Raw genomic sequence first — 16,739 nt, 5'->3', positions numbered from 1 at the left:
ATATATTATTTTGATATTTTTAATAAATTTAATAAGTTTTTATTTCCATTATATATTTATTATTTTTATATGCATTAATCATTTTCAATTTAGATCATTTTAACTTTGAGTTAATTTAGATTCAGGTTGATTTTAATTCTGAGTTAAGTGGATTTGAATTATTAACTTATTATAATTTAATCGAATTGGATCGGTTTCAAATTAATTAAACAAAAATTTCATATTCAAGCCAAAATTGACAATTCTAGCTGAATCTAATTGGCACTTTTTATGATTTTCGTTGAATTTTAAACACAACGTTCTTATGCCACAAAATAAAATTTGAATTGTTCGCTCAGTTTATTTTTAAAGGTGAATTTTAATATTTTTAAAATTTAAATCACAATGTTTATAATCTTTTCCCGTCTCTCACGTTGTAGATAAAAAAAAATTACAAATCTTGGAATGTTTACAATTTACGGACAACGAAACGGCACCGTGTGCGTTGAAGATGGAAAACTAACTCGAACTCGGAGAGATTGTCGATATCTTTTTCGAAAAGTTAACACACATAGGGACATACAAACAAAACTCGCTGACTCAATCTCCAACTCCAAATTCCGACCTCTGGGTCTCAATTATTATATATATATATATATATATATATATATATATTTTTTTTTTTATTTGTGCGTTTGCTTTAAGTTTAGAAATCGTTGAAAAGCACCTTTACTTTTTTGCCGCATTATCTGACCATATGAGTCGAAAGAGAGACAAACCCTACTTCTCCCGCCACGCCCCCGCTTCCATCTCTAAACGGCGCCGTGCTCTGCAACCTCAACCCCCGCCGCCAACTGAAGATGAGGACAAGCCAGCAGCCAAGCAAACGCCGCCACCCGCTGTGGTCGTCATGGGTCTTCCTCCAAATTGTTCGGTGCTCGATTTGAAGTCGAGATTTGAGATCTATGGCTCAATCTCCCGCATCCGCATCAACAGTGATGCTATCGGCTACATAGCATATCGCTCCAAAGAATCCGCCGAGTCTGCCATCGTTGCTTCGCTTGATTCCTCCTTCGGCATTACTGTTGATTCCAAAAAGGTAATCTTTTTCTTTCTAAATTTATGCTTGTTGTAATTTCTTAATTTCTTGTTTGGTTACATATAAACTGTGAGAAAGTAGAAAGAGAAAAAGAGAAGAAAGAAATTTTCTAGCTGTTTTGGTAATTGAAGTGATGTTTCATTTGAAGTCTAATTTGGCTAAATTAAACTAAATTGGATAGCTTTAAGGTTGCATTAAATTGAATCATTACTTTTTAATAAGGCCTTTAATGAGGAACTGAAGTCAAAGTTTAGAGCTTTATTTTGTTGCTCAACATGAAGAGGTTCCAAGTTCTGAATTGTGACTTTGCTTGCAGGTTCAACTATTGTGGGCAACCGATCCTTTAGCTCAATGGACAGATGGGGTAGGGGTTGGTGCTATTAAGGATAATGGGTCATTGTCGTCATCTAAGCTTTTGCGGCCTGAGGTGCCTTTGAGCAGGTATGGAAGAGGTAATAAGCTTGCATCTGCTATAGTCAACCCAAGAAGAGCTGGTGATGGTTCTTCAATGTTACGAATGCCTATTAAAGGTAGAGAAATTGTTGCCTATGATGATATTCTGTAATGCAGGACTATGGGTATCTGTTCTCTTTGTAACGGTAGTGCAAGTTTGATCTTAGCTTTCGTTTTGCGGTTTTTTTTTTTTCACTCTAATTTCTAGAATCGAATATTAATGTCTGTATGGTGTAAATGGTTTGTGTCTTGGAGTTGGAAAAATGAACGGAAGGAATGGTGTGGTTTTGGTTTATGGTTTCTAATGATGTTTGTATAGTGCCAATGAATGCAGTTTCTAATGGTGTGGTTCTTGGTTAAGTAGTTGATATGTTTTAAAAGATTCTAGTGTTACCGTGATATGAATGATCTTCTCTGCATCCAAATTCAAATGAAACTTCATTTTACTTGAATGAAGTTCTCAATATTGATGAGCTTTGTAGATGGAGATTGGCAGTTCATTAGGTTATTCGAATGGTTCCATTCATCCGTTGCTTTACTCTTTTATGTTGCTTCAGCATTCGGCAACATAGCAAAAGCGTAAATAATGCGAGAAGTGATTTCTTTCTTAGATTAAGATTTGACAACTGGTTCAAACTATGATACTTAATGGAAGGTCCAACTTCTAGTCTGACAACTTAGAAATATTCACGGTTTCAGATTTGACTTGGGTCCAAACCCCAATAGCTCTTTGTACATCCTCTGGTAAGCTCAAAGGGTTGTCTGCTTTTGTTTGAGAGCTTCAAAATGTTTAGATAGCCGATTCCGGCCATTAGTATTATTTGTTTCTTCAAGTTTGCAAACAGTTTTGCGCAACTAATCACTTATAATTAATCACTTCATGTATTGAATTTTCCTGCAGCTGCCTAACTTGCTTTGCAAAATGCTTTCCTCTTTTCTCTTTTTATTGAACTCCTTTTGATGGTCCCTTTCAGATTGGTACTGGAAGTATGCAGCGATGGCTATACCAAGCAAATGTAGTTATTTCGACGTACTAATCTGCTGTCTTATCATGTTCTAGTCTTGCTTGACGGATGAATTCAATGCTTTTCAAATGTATAATGCGTAAACTTAGTTCAGTTTTCACCACGATCTTTTTTGCATTGGTTGCGTAAAAAGACGTCTCAGGATTCTTAAATTTCTGAAAAAAAAAAGGTGATTTTTGAGGAAAGTGATATTTAATGAGAATGGGTGATTTTGTATTTTGTTGATAATAGGTGTTCGGGTATTTTATGTAAACTTGATAATCTAAAATACGATATAATAATATGACATAAAAATAATACGAATAAAGAACATGAAAATAATACGGTTTAATATCTTAACAAAAATTATAAATAAGTTTAACAAAATAAAAATTTTTTTTTTACATTTTCGTGTTGATACGAATTGTGATATATAAATTTTGTATAAAAATATATCATAAATATAATATTTTACATAACACAATAACACGAATTGTTAGTTTTAATTTTATGATCATAAAGACATTATGGATTTTTCTTAGAAGGTGATTTATTAATAAAGGATAATTTCATCATTTCAACTCGAATTGACATATCAAGTTGACCTTAAGTTTCGAGATTTACGTTAACTCGATTACCTCAACTTCTCACCTAAAGGTGTATGAGAATACTAACTTATCATCCCTAATTGAACTATAATTTGTCGTATCAAGTTGGGTTGGCATTGTCAACCCTAGACTCGTTACTTGGAGCTCAAGTCACCCAAACCTGCCACTCTCACCCTATAGGTATAAAGCACCCTCGTACCATGTATATTCATTTAATTTTCTTCTTTGTTTTTTAAGATTTTTTTTCTTTTTTCTTTTCTTGAATATTAACTTGAGTGTTGGAGCATAAATACTGAAAAAACCTCCAATCTTTGCTTCTAATCGACCTTCAAACTTGTGATAAGTTTTTTGTCTCGTTAAGATAGCTTGGCCCAAACAATAAAGAATGTAAGATTTTTTTATTTGGTTCACAAAAGATAAGATTATCTAACTGATTTTTTTACTATATTATCTTTAATGACATATGAATAACACATGATATTTATAAAAATTATTTATTTATATTTTCATAATATATTTATTTAACACAAGGATAACTAATTTATTTAATATTTTATGATATATTTATTTATTTAACTTGTAAGTGTTTTAATTAAATTAATTTATATATTTATAGAACATATAAATTACTTAGTACATTGTGTATAAAAACATATAAATTTTATAATTTATTAATACATTTTATACCTTATGTATTTAATATATATACATAATGTTATAAAATAGTTTAATACATTAATTTAATAGATTAAGTATGCAAAATACCGAATTTCCTAATACAGAATTTTATAATAGACGACGTTTGTTCAACATTTTCTATTTGAATATAAACGACGGCTTCCTCTATTTGTATATAAACGACATTTATAAAATCAGACGTCATCTACATAGCATCAAGTTTAACTGATTTATTTAATATTTTCACAATATATTTATTTAACATGCAAGTGATTAATTTAAATTAATTTATATAATCTGTTATGTTATTTACGTATAAATTATTTATAATAATTTAACATATAATTTTATATTTTATATTTTACGTTTATAAAAAAAAATCATGCTCGAGATAGCTTAGAAGTTTCAAACTTAAAAAATGTCTTGGAAGCAGCATGGGCCAATTTCTTGCTTACAGACTGGTGGGGGCATCGACGTTGAAAGGTTTAAGGAATCACATGGGAGGCCCTAAACAAATAGACGATGTCATAATGTTCAGGTTAAGAGAACATATTCATTAGGTATAAAATATATGGAGTCATTATTAATTATTTTTATTTAGATGTGATAAATTATTTATATAAATTTATTAATTTTTAAGTTATTTTAAGTATAAACTAAAGGTCTCTAAAAAAAATAAATTTTAATATATATTAATAAAATTAAGATTTGAGAGTAAATTACATACAAAAAAAATATTAATACCTCTTTACACTCAAAATTAGTATCAAATTAATTATATACTATTTTGCCTAAGCCTTAATCAAAGATAGTTTTTTATCATACAAATTAATTAATTTTAATCCTTTTATTTATTTACAAAATATGATGATACAAAAATTTTATCAAAATATCAAGTAATCATGTAATTATGCAATAAATTATGTAATAATATAAAATTATATCATGCAATAAATAAAATTATATTATGTAATAAATCATGCAATAATATAAAATCATACCTTACAATAAATCATGCAATAATGTAAAATCATACCATACAAAAATTATTATGCAATAATATAATAACTATAAAAATCATTCATACAAATATATATAATCATGCAATCAAATATAATCACAAAAATAAATATATTAATAATCATACAATAAAATATAATCATATAAATAAATATATTAATAATCAATATTTAAATATATTAATAATAATGTAAATATATATTAATAATCATATAATTAAATTAATAATTATGTAAATAAATATATTAACAACATACAAACACATAAATATATTAAATAATCATGTAAATAAATATATTAATAATCATGTAATTAAATTAATAAATATGTAATTAAATAAATCATGCAAAATTAATCATGCAAATATATATAAGAAATTAATACGAAAGTTTTTTTTCTCATCTCAATTACCTTCGAGTAACAAAAAAAAAAAGGCGAGAAAATAAAATAACACAATAAAAAGATAAAAACAAAAAAAAAATCAAATCTACACCCAAAATAACAAGTTGGGTTGGCTCTTTCTCGGGCACCTGTGCGGGTCCTAAAGCGGGTCTAAAAGGATTGGTTCCTTCAATTTTCAAAACGGTACCGTTTGCAAGATCTCCTTCCAAGCTAAAAAAATCTTCTCTTCCTCGCTCTCGACGCACACCTGTGCGTTCTTTTCAAAATTGAAGAACACCAAAAAATTTCAACCAAGAGACAGCGAAACATAGCCTAGATTTAAACAGCTTGCGACCGTCGCCAGTGATTACCGTCGGTCTCACTAGCACCTTGGGTCACTATCATCTACTTCCGCCGCGTCTGTTTAAAGACCCCAGAGGAATAAAAAAACTCCAAAGACTCAGACCAAAACCTTAAAAAAAAAAAAATCCTTTTGCAGTCGAAACTTTATATTGCACTTTCTTCCCCTTTATTTCTTCTGTTATTGCCTATATGTCTGGTAATTGGTTGCTTGTGGAGTTCTCTGTTTGACTTTGGGTTTTTGTTGCCAATGGGTTCTATGTTTGAGGCTTTGTGTGCTGGCTTTCGGGTGTGGGTAATTGGTTGAATGTTTGCAGGATTGTGTTTATTGCTGGGAATTGGATTCAAATTGTGCTTCTGAGTTGATTGTGGGAAGAATTTGTGTGGCTTTCTTGTTGATTGTGTCCATTGTAAGCCTTTGTGTCTCTCGGTTGGATGAATTGGGGTTCTTGCTTTCACTTACCGTCTCAATTGCTCTCAAATTGTGCTGATTGCTTCTAGAAATCAAGTTGGATTATGTTTGTATTTTTTCTGCCAAGACCGTCAGCTGCTGTGTGATTTCTCTTCTGTTGCTTCCTCTGTTGGGAATTACTGTATTTCGATTTTTGGCTTCCCCTACTGTGTTCCGTTTGCTTTCTCTGATGAATGATCTTGCTTCCTTGGCTGTGATTTTGCAGAAAAATGTTCGCTTTCTTTGATTTTGGTCTGAATGCTTACCTGCTTTGTTAATCGCACCAAGATTGCTTGATTCAAAGACTTTGCTCGAAAATGCCTCTGTACGATTGAGAATTTCTGTTGTTTGCTCCCTGTTCACAGATCGAGAGCATTTTTTTATAGGAAAAAAATCCCAATTCAATTGGGAAAACTTTTAGTTCTCACTGAATCTCCAAGATTTCCAAGATTTTATTTTTCTGGATTTTCTCCTTCTTTCCACAGATTGGGGCTTAAATATTTCCTTGGGCAATTCATCAATAAATTCGAGAATCTAAATCCAAATCCAAGATCAAACCTATCAATTTCCTCTTGCAACGTTTCCTTTTTCATGGGTTTTCTTATTATTATTTTTTTTAACCTTTGACAGTAACCAAACTAAAACTAAAAATAAAATCAAAATTATAATTAAAATCAAAATTAAAATCATATTAAAAATTTTTTATTTTTAATCTTTGGATTCAAATTTTACTTTTTATATTAGGATTCAATTGTACAGTTGAAGCTTTATTTAATTTCGAACAAATTTATAAACAAAATGAGATATTTACAAATAACATTTATTTTTTAAAACATCATATATATACTATGATAGACAATGTTTATTTTATAAAAGGTCATCTATACGACAACAGACATGGTTTTCTCTTATCAATCGTAATATATATATATATATATATATATATATATATATTTATATATTCTACTGAAAAAAATATTATGATTGAAATGAAATGTCTATATCATATAAACGACTTTTTTTTTCTTCAATTGTTAGTTTGTATATTATAATAGATTGCATTTATTTTTTAAAGCATCATCTATATAATAATAAATGACGTCTCTTAATATCAACTATAATTTTTTGTCGACTAAACCAATGTTTTTTTCAATTGAAAAATATTTTATTACCAGTGTTTGTTTCATTACAAATAATTATAGAATATTATTAACATAATATATACAGATTAACAATATTTATTATTGTGTTCTTATTAAATAAATTCAAATGTATTATACAAACTTCAATACTCTAATAAAATATAAATATAAATATAAATATATATATCTAATAAAATATAAATATAAATATAAATATAAATATAAATATAAAATATATATATATATATATATATATATATATATATATAAAAGACTTGCGCTTTGTGGCTTTGAATGCCTTGTACGTGTCATATTGAGTCTTTATTTTTTATGCAATTTCTATCATATTGAAGGGTATAATAGACCATAATTACCAATTATTCAAGGCAAAAGTAGGACACATTTTGTAATCCATCAAGAATATGATAAAAATAAGTGAATCACATTTGGAGCTATTTTTATCCTTTTTAATACTATTAAGAATCTTAGAAAATCTCAAGAAATCACATTTTGCAAGCCAAATAAGTGAATCACTTAGAATACTAGAATTCTTGAAGAAATCTTAAAGTTTGCAAATCAAACTCTTTTTAAAAGATTTTATCTTCTTTTTTTTTAATTTTATGAAAAACAAACCAAGTTGTTAAATTGAGACAATAAATTGGAAAAAAAAATTGAGACATTAGATTTATTATTTTCACCATGTGATGATAGATATGGTGATGGATTGTATCATAGGGAAAGCCCTCAATATTCAGCTAAAAATGCTCAAAATCACTATATAGAAGTGAAAAGTTTGTTTGGAAATGACAGTCTCAACAAAATGAATCATGGATGGGTGGACATGACTAGTGGTATAATCGAGCTAAAGCCAAGTTGATCAATGAAAACCTCGAGTTCAACTCGAAACTTGCTACTCGAAACTTGGCTCAAGCTTAATCAAGTTTTAATTTTCAAACTCAAGCTTAAGTTAAAATAAAAATTAAGCTACTTGAACTCACTTGATTAGGTTCGTTTATCAAATAAAAAAGGAGTTCGATTCTTATGCTCGACTTTAAGCTCGAGCTCAAATTGATATACATAAAAGGTAAAATAGTAATTTGTTAATTAAAACAATATAAATATATATTAAATATAAAAACTCAATTATGCTCACAAGCTACTTATGTTGAGTGTTAGGATAAATCGAGCTACTTAAGCTTGAGCTTGAATTGACAATAATTGAGCCGAATTTGAGTTTTATCCAAACCAAATCAAAATAGCTTGCGAGCACTTATGCATCATTTACACCCGTAAACATAACTAAAAAACAAGGTAATTTGGCAAAGGTGACTAGGGCTCTTTCAACTTTCAAGAACCTAGACAGTAGAGAGTAATTGGCCATAATGATGGAAGTAAATCAAAAGAGCAAAGAAACAATAATCCATTAAAAATAAAATAGAAAAAAAATAATCATGGAGCTGGGGAGCAGATAATGGAGCAACTGTTTGGCAACTTTACCTTCCTTGGTTTAAATGCAATTCTTTCTATTTTAACAGACAAAAGATCAACTATTTTGGAAAGAACCCTTAATCTTGATAGGATGAAAATTGTGCAAATTGCAATTGGAGCTAAGCATTCTACGATTAGTGCAGTTGTGGCAGTAAAAGTCTTATCAACCTTTTTTTTTTTTTTTTGCCTAATCATATTGCTTATTGTTTTTTCTTTTCCACTTGTGCATTGTTATGGCAAAGATATTGGTATTCGCCATTCAAGCCAAATTATTTTTTGGCTGAAACATTGTAATACTTATGTATTTTAATATTTGATATCTTATAAAAGGTCTTGATTATTTACCATTGAACTTGTACACATGTATTTTGTTGTTTATGCTTATATGATAAAGTCCCTGGAATATAAATAAAGCTTTGTAAGGGAATTACAATGAGATTGTAATTATGAAATCATTGTTGCATAAAAGCTATATGTTCCTAAACAATTCCTAGTCGGTACTTTATCAATAATAGGACTTTGACAAAAGTTGTTGAGACTGACACATAGTTATACTTTTGCTTATGAAGCAAGTAACAGATCTCATGAGTTGAAATTTAGGTAAACTTAAGCTAACACGTAGGTGTTTATTATAAGAATAAGTTCACTAAACATGACTCGAGATGATAATGCTATATGGTAGTTCACATAGTGTTAATAACAACTGGTTGTATAAGTGATCATTTAACTTGAGATAACTTATGATCTTATATGATGAATGTTATACTTTGACTTTACTTGTGGTTCTAACTAAGAATGCTCCAGTCGAGTATTGTTGGGTATAACATGAGGCATATGAAGATGTATGAAGTAATTAAGATGGGATTAATCACCTTGTATGATCAAAAGAGTATCTCAATTAGTCTTGATTGAATTAATTTGAGAAATCCTTAGCCAAAATGAAATAAGAGTTTAGAAATGTTCTAGAGCTTTTTTGTGAGTTAATGTTAAAGAAAAGACTTTACATGGTTAAATACGATTGAGTAGACACTAAACTATACTAATGTTTAAGTTGAGATATTAAGTGATAAAAATATATTAATTATATATTAAGACCATTTACGAATAGTTTGTCAGCCATATTGACTTTTTTTAGTAATTGGGGGTCATATTGGCTAATTAGAGAATTAGTGATGAAGTCAAAAGGTTTGATTCATCCAAAGCCGAATGTAAAGTGTCACAATGCTTATGTTTATTACTAACATGTTAAATAACTTAATAGGTCACACACAATAGGACAATTGTGAAAGATTAAAATTAGGACAAATTAAGTTGGACTTAGTTTGATTTTGATAATACCAAAAGATAGAAGAAATAAAACAAGAGAGAGAAACTTTCCTTGTTGAATGTCTTTAGCTAGCATAGCTTTGTGGCTTAGAAAACAACTTGGGTGGTCACTAGCTTGAAGCAAAACAAATTCGGCAAAAGAGGTACACTTATTTTGCTGAAACCTATGAATGTGTATGTTTGAAATGTTTGTATGATCTTATTGATTGATCTTGGTTTTAGGGAATTAAAAATTTTAAAATTTCACTACTTTAACTCTTTATGAGATGCATAATTCCCTTCAAGTAGTATCAGAGCCTTGTCAATATAGATTATACAACTTGGAACCTTGTTTGGTTGTTTGTGATATCAAAATTATTTTGATTACAATCTGTTGCTACGATGTAGAGGTTCGAAAATTAATTTTTTTTCTATATTTTTTTGATTAGATTATTTTATAATATCAAAGCATGATGTCTTAGGATGATTGGGTATGAATTTTAAGATTTTTGAACATTTTTTGTATGCATTTTGAAGTTTTTGTTTGCAACTTATCCACAAATAGGACAATTTTGCTGTAGTGATATTGCAAAAATTATTTCTCATACCAGGGTTATTATTTGGCTACGAAATTTTAACACATAAAAATAGACATACTAATGATCATTGTGTAAAATTTTGAGAATTTTTGGAGTTGATTTGGTCATTCAAAATTGATGACAAATTCAGCCCAAAAATCTATTTGTAGTGGCTGGGCATATATAATATGCATATGAAGCATTAAAAACCTAATATGATTATGGTAATTGTTTTCTTGATGCAGCTAGTATTCTTAGATGTTAAGAGACTTTAAAACCTTATTCATTAAAGTTTTAATAAAAACCAATTTGGTAACTAATATTGGAAATCTTAGAAAATTTGTTCACTAAGATTTCAAGATTTGTTTTTTTAATCAGCAAGTATACTGGATTGTTTTTGTAAAAGTCAAAGTAATTGTTACTTGTAATTAAAAAATCATGACCAAAAGCATAAGAAAGCACGGGAAAGAGTGTAGAACTCTTGGATGATAGCCTAGTGAGGGGCATAGCAGCCAAGGCCGAAACTATTTAATTTCCATCTATGTAATCCTAGGCACACAATACTTTCCCATTTTGGATAAGATTTGGCCAAGCTCTAGTTTAACATTGATCCTTGTTGAACTTGGTTTAATAAATGGTTTAGGTCTGAGAAATAAGATTTCATATAAAAATCCAAATTGAATTGGACTTCCTAAATTATTTGGAACTTTTAATTAATAGGAGATTACTTCACTACAACATCTAGTTGGACTAAGAAATTCCCAACACGTGTATTTTGGCTTGATTTCAATTGATTGAGATTCCTAAATGGTATAGAGTGATGTTAACCATGTTATATTAAAATCCAAGTAGAATAATAATTCCTTAATTGTTTGAGAAATTATGATTGCAAATTACAAATTTCTAAGACATAGGTTGGACATATTTGGCCACCTAGCTAAACATGGCTATGTCTTGATCAAATTGAGTTGGATTGATGTTTGATATGTGATATTGATATTGATTCAAAAAATAAATGTGTGAGATCATGAATTTAAACTAAACATAATTATTTTAGTATGCATGCTAGTTATGAGATAAATACTAACTATGCTATGTTGATTTGTTGTTATACATGCTAGAATTTATGTATGATAAATGTCATGTATAATTGTGAGATGCATGATAAGATTAAATGTATTGGATATGTGATAAATTCTTATGCATACTATATGAGACCTATGATGAATTAAAAATCTGTTATGAAAATATTAAGTCTTGATGCCTTCCATTAACATAAACAATAAAACTTTATACGAGTGGGGCTTGTTGGGACATAGTCAAGGCACCCATTATTTGAAATAAGGTTGTGTTATAGTTAATGGTTTACTTAACTGACATTATATTCTCTAGATATGAAAAACTTGACTGTTTAATGTTAGAGGCAATATTGGATGAATCACATAAGATGTAATTAAACAAGGAGTTATCACCCAATTGATCTAAAAGTCACATGGGATATGATTGATAAGCAAGTTATCTACCAAATTTACTTACCTTGGCTTGTGGGGACTTATTGCACTAAAATTTTAGCATTTGCTTACTCATTTTTAGATAAATTTCTCTTGAATTTTGGCTTGATCTTTGAGAAATTTGGCAAAAATACTTCTAACTGCATAAATTTCAATGTGTAGGTGAAAATATGAAAAATGAGGAATTTTGGGGATTTTGGACTCATTTTGGAGGATTTTTTATGCTAAAAGATAGAAAAGGCTACAACTAGGGTGTTTGTACTATATTGTCATCTATGGGAGTTTTTTTAACCCTTTTTTCCATAATTTCTATAGCTCAATTGACTTCATGGAACCTTATTTCAAGCTTTAATTCTCATATTTCTCATTCAAAAATGTTATTTTTAGCTTTTTAGTGAGTTATTACCTTTGTAGCATTTTTACAAGTGCTTGAAAAGTAATAAGTGCATTAGCATAATTGAAAGCTAATTTTAAATTTACAATTTTTCAAAATTTTTTTCAGGGATTATAATGCATAATTTGTCCCTTTAATGGTCTGAATTTTAGCAGCAAAAGTGAAGAGGGAATTTGCTAAAATAGGTGCCAAAATATTGAAGGCCAATGCATGTTATGCTATGGATGCAACTACCATATGATCAAAAGCATTGTGCTACCATTCGTAGAGATTTAGGGAGAACCAATTGGAGTTGCTGAGTTAGCTGATTGAAAGCTCCCTATTAATTATAATGTTGACTTCTTGGAGCTTAAGAATCATGAGAAGAAGGCTAGAAAGAAAGGGAAGTTAAAAGAACCAAACAAGCAAGCAAAGGATTCAAAGAAATGAAGAAGAAGGATCTAGAAGGCTAGTGGTTACTAAGATATTTTTGTTGCAATTTTAAGGGTTGAAGCATCTCCCACTTGCCTATAAATAGGGGAAAGTGGATAGCAATTTAGAGAAATTTAGATTGATTTTTAGATTTGTAGTTTTAAGTTCATGCAATTTGCTTTTCTCTGCACTTTATTTTCTCTCTTGCCAAACAAGGCCGTTTGGAAACAATTTTCTTTTACTTTCTTTGAAAATTTTACTTTCTTGCTTTAATTTTTAATGCACTTTCAGATTTCTTCAATAAAAATTTCAAACCTTTACATTTTAATGTTCAATTTCCATTAAATTCAAGTGATCATCAAAGTTGTTTGGTAATTTTGATTTTTGACCTCTTTGCAGTTTTTAGATTGAAACTTGATCAAATCTAGCCTATTTTAAGTCAATTTTTTTCTTAGATTTATAACTCATAGATTTTTAAATATGGAGAAGTCTTGTTCAAATTCCATTCACAAAATTTGGATCAAGCTTCAAAGTTTCAGTTAAACTTAGTTGGCAAAGTTGAACTTTGAATGAGTGACAACATATCAAGGGACTTCCTTCCATCTTGGCATTTAGTTTGCAACCCTTGCACTTTACACTCTTCAATTCATGTGTTTAGTTGTTAATTCTCAGTTGATTGCATTTAAATTCATGTTTTTACTTGCCGTTTGGATAATTTTCTTTAAAACTACTCTATTTTTTATGTTCTTGTACTCAGTTTACATTTGTAGTTCATTGAGCTAGAATTTTATTGGTTGATGCAATTTTTTTTCTGAATCATGTTGTAAACTTGTTGATATATCTTGCATTAGCTCAGTTCCAATTCGTTTTCTCTAGAAAAGTCTAGAACTAATTTTTTTTTTCTTTCATGACTTAATAGTTTGCATGTTCAACTAAGTTTCGATTCTTCAATTTTCTGTGTTAATTCTTGGACTATTTTTTTAATTTATGTTCCTTAATTCAATTATTCTCTTAATTCCTTTAATGCCCTCCCAAATTTCAGTTGATTTTCACGTAAATTTATGCAAGATAGATCTAGATTTCTTATATGCTCTTTCAATTTTTGGTTTTGTAACTCATATTCGATTTTCTTAGTTTTAGCTTAGATTTTGTAATTTCCTTTCATTAATTGTACTGAACTATTGTTTCTCTTTTAGTTAACTCACTATTAATGAAATTACAATTTAGTTTTGTACAAATTGAAGCACGTCAAATTTTCATTTCTTGCTAAACTTTCAATTTTCAGCTTTATACCTCAATGATGATTTTCCTTAGTTTTTTAGATTTGTAATTTTGTTGTTTAAATTCCATTTTAATTTTGCTTGAATTTTTCATTCATATTCTATTGTTCCAATTCTTAGTTTGTTTAAATCAATTTTAAAGAATTTTCTAGATGTTTCATTAGTTGGAATTTAGGAGTTAATTGAAGTTTTTTAAAATTAGTTAAAGTTATTTAGCTCGGTTACACTACTTTAGTTACTATTTTTGTTTCATTTTCTACTTGCTATTTTCAATTCTTAGATTAGAATTACCTTTTAATTCATGTTTAGTTCATAGCAACCCATTTTGTCTACTGTATTTGTTCATTTTTTTTACTTAGTTTACATGTTTAATGCTTTATTTGATTTTATTTTCATAGTTAGTTTAATTTCATGCCCAGTTTGTCATTGAGCCAACTTTCGTTAGTGTGTCGAGATAATAGGTACTTAGGCTAAGGATTTCTTTATCTAATCCTTATGGGATCAACATCTAGGTTTTTTAGCCTCTATTATTACTTGAATGGCCTATGGCCTTGCAAAAATATTCGAATTAAGTTTTTGGCACTATTATTGGAGATTATGAGTAAAGAGTCTTAGTAATATCATCTTTCATCATACTTTTCTATAGTTTGGTTTATCTCTAATGTACATATACTAAGCTAGTTTTAGGATTGCTTCAGTTTTATATGTACATAACTCACCTTGCTTTGTTGACCATTCTTCTTAGTTGTACATAGTTAGGTTTTCTTTTTTAGAGTTGTTCATTTGGTCTAGTGATCTTGTGGCCCATTTATGCACTTAGTTAAGAGATGTGAGTTGATCCCTATAGATCTAAACTTGAGACTACTTTTCGGAGACTCAGAAGGAAGAAACAACCTAATCTTATAATCACCACGGCCAAGCAAGACACTAAAACTCTTAGGGATTATGCTATGCCAGATTTTAATGTTTTTTAACCTAGTATTATGAGGCTGACCATACAAGCCAATAACTTGGAGATTAAGCCTACAATCATCCAAATAGTACAATAGTTAGTACAATTTAGTGGTCATATAAGTGAGGACTCGAATGCTAATCTTTAGGACTTTTGGAGATATGTGACACATTTAAACATAATGATGTTACTAAGGATGCCATCAAGCTTAGATTGTTTCTTTTTTCCTTTAAAGATAGAGCCAAGAGTTGGTTAGCCTCGATGCCACCAGATTCCATTACCATTTGGGATAATTTAGTTTAAAAGTTTATGGCTAAGTTCTTTTCTTTGGCCAAGATGGCCAAACCTAGGAATGAGATTACAACATTTTCCCAACATGAATCAAAGACCTTGTATAAGGCATAGGATAGATACAAGGAGTTCTTGAGGAGGTTTCCATACCACGGATTACCTAAATGGATTGAGATTCAAATTTTCTATAATGGGTTGATGTCAAATACTAGGACCATCTTAGATGTTGTAGCAAGAGGTGCCTTGATGAGTAAAACCTCGGATATTGCTTATAATTTGATAAAGGATATGGCCATCAATAACTGCTAGTGGTCGAATGATAGACAACATTCTAGGATAGCTTTAGGGGTGTACAAACTTAGTGAGTTTACAACTTTGAATGCTAGGATAGAGTCTTTAGCCAAATCTTTAAAGTCTCTAAATCTTAAGGTTACATCTTTTGAGCCTAGTTCTAGTTAGTCCAAATTCACCTATTGTTCCATAGCTTGTTGTGAGGTATGTGGGGTAGGTCACTCAAGGGACTCTTGTTTTAGTTACACAGAGAGTATCCATTATGCAAGATAGAACCCTAAGCAACCCAATAACCTTTATATTTCCACATACAGCTCAGGTTGGAAGAATAACCAATCATTGCTTCGAATCAGTAACACGATAATCCTGTTTGAGTTTAGTCATTCAGGTACTACAACCAACTTCAATACACTAGACCATAGAACCCCCCAAGTTTTTAGCAGCTTGTTCCATATCAGCAGTAGCACTTATAGTATTACATACCTCCATATCCACTTATGCCACCCTTTAAGAAGAAACACTTAATAGAGGATCTCCTAGGTTCCAAAATCATAACCCAGACCTCTTTGATGCAAACTCAAAACACCATGTTCCACAACCAAACTAATTCAATTAAGAACCTAGAGACCTAGATAGGTTAGTTAGCAACTTTCTTGAATATTCGACCCTAAGGCATTTTACCCAGTAACACAAAGGTCAACCTTAGGAAGGAAAGGACAGAGTAGTGCAAAGGCATTACCCTTAGTGTAGACACTGAATTTTATTTGAGTTTTTTAGGTAAATCAAATTGGGTTTCGATTTTAAATTTACCAATTTTATCGAGTTTGCAGGCTAAAGCCTGATTTTTTTGGGCATGGGTCCACTGTTTTATTTCTACTTTTATTTTATTATTTATATTAGAATACAATTATATAAAATAATATTAATTAATTAATTAAACATTAAAAAAATTAAAAAAAAATAAAAACATAAAAAAAATAGAAAGGGTAGAAGGGCTAGTGATAGTGGGTGCCATGCATGACAACATTACTAGCTACTCCCTTACACCCTTTGAGCACTACCA

The 16,739-nt window shown here is 29.7% G+C and overlaps 1 protein-coding gene and 1 non-coding gene across 2 annotated transcripts; one reads left to right on the top strand and one right to left on the bottom strand.

Moving 5' to 3' along the window:
• Window positions 1-669: 669 nt before the first annotated feature.
• Window positions 670-1,891, top strand: LOC111317388 (uncharacterized protein At1g27050-like). The gene is made up of 2 exons (XM_022919817.2): window positions 670-1,078; window positions 1,395-1,891. Exons 1-2 carry the CDS (start codon window positions 737-739, stop codon window positions 1,641-1,643), a joined length of 591 nt encoding a protein of 196 aa, XP_022775552.1. The 5' UTR covers window positions 670-736; the 3' UTR covers window positions 1,644-1,891.
• A 13,545-nt stretch (window positions 1,892-15,436) lies between these two features.
• On the bottom strand, window positions 15,437-15,543 carry LOC149520114 (small nucleolar RNA R71). Its single transcript, XR_016335659.1, has one exon. It is a non-coding gene; the product is annotated as a small nucleolar RNA R71 (small nucleolar RNA).
• Window positions 15,544-16,739: the final 1,196 nt, after the last annotated feature.

Source organism: Durio zibethinus, chromosome 2 (assembly GCF_047325235.1).
Source record: "Durio zibethinus cultivar Kanyao isolate XHJ-2024 chromosome 2, ASM4732523v1, whole genome shotgun sequence".
Classification (NCBI taxonomy): Eukaryota; Viridiplantae; Streptophyta; class Magnoliopsida; order Malvales; family Malvaceae; genus Durio; species Durio zibethinus.
The sequence above is the reverse complement of the archived record's forward strand: the minus strand, read 5'-3'. Positions and strand labels throughout refer to the sequence as shown.

Coding starts and splice junctions, on each gene's coding strand:
- LOC111317388 (XM_022919817.2), top strand. CDS start 737: ATGAGTCGAAAGAGAGACAAACCCTACTTCTCCCGCCACGCCCCCGCT. Junction 1,079..1,394: donor TTACTGTTGATTCCAAAAAG/GTAATCTTTTTC, acceptor CTTTGCTTGCAG/GTTCAACTATTGTGGGCAAC.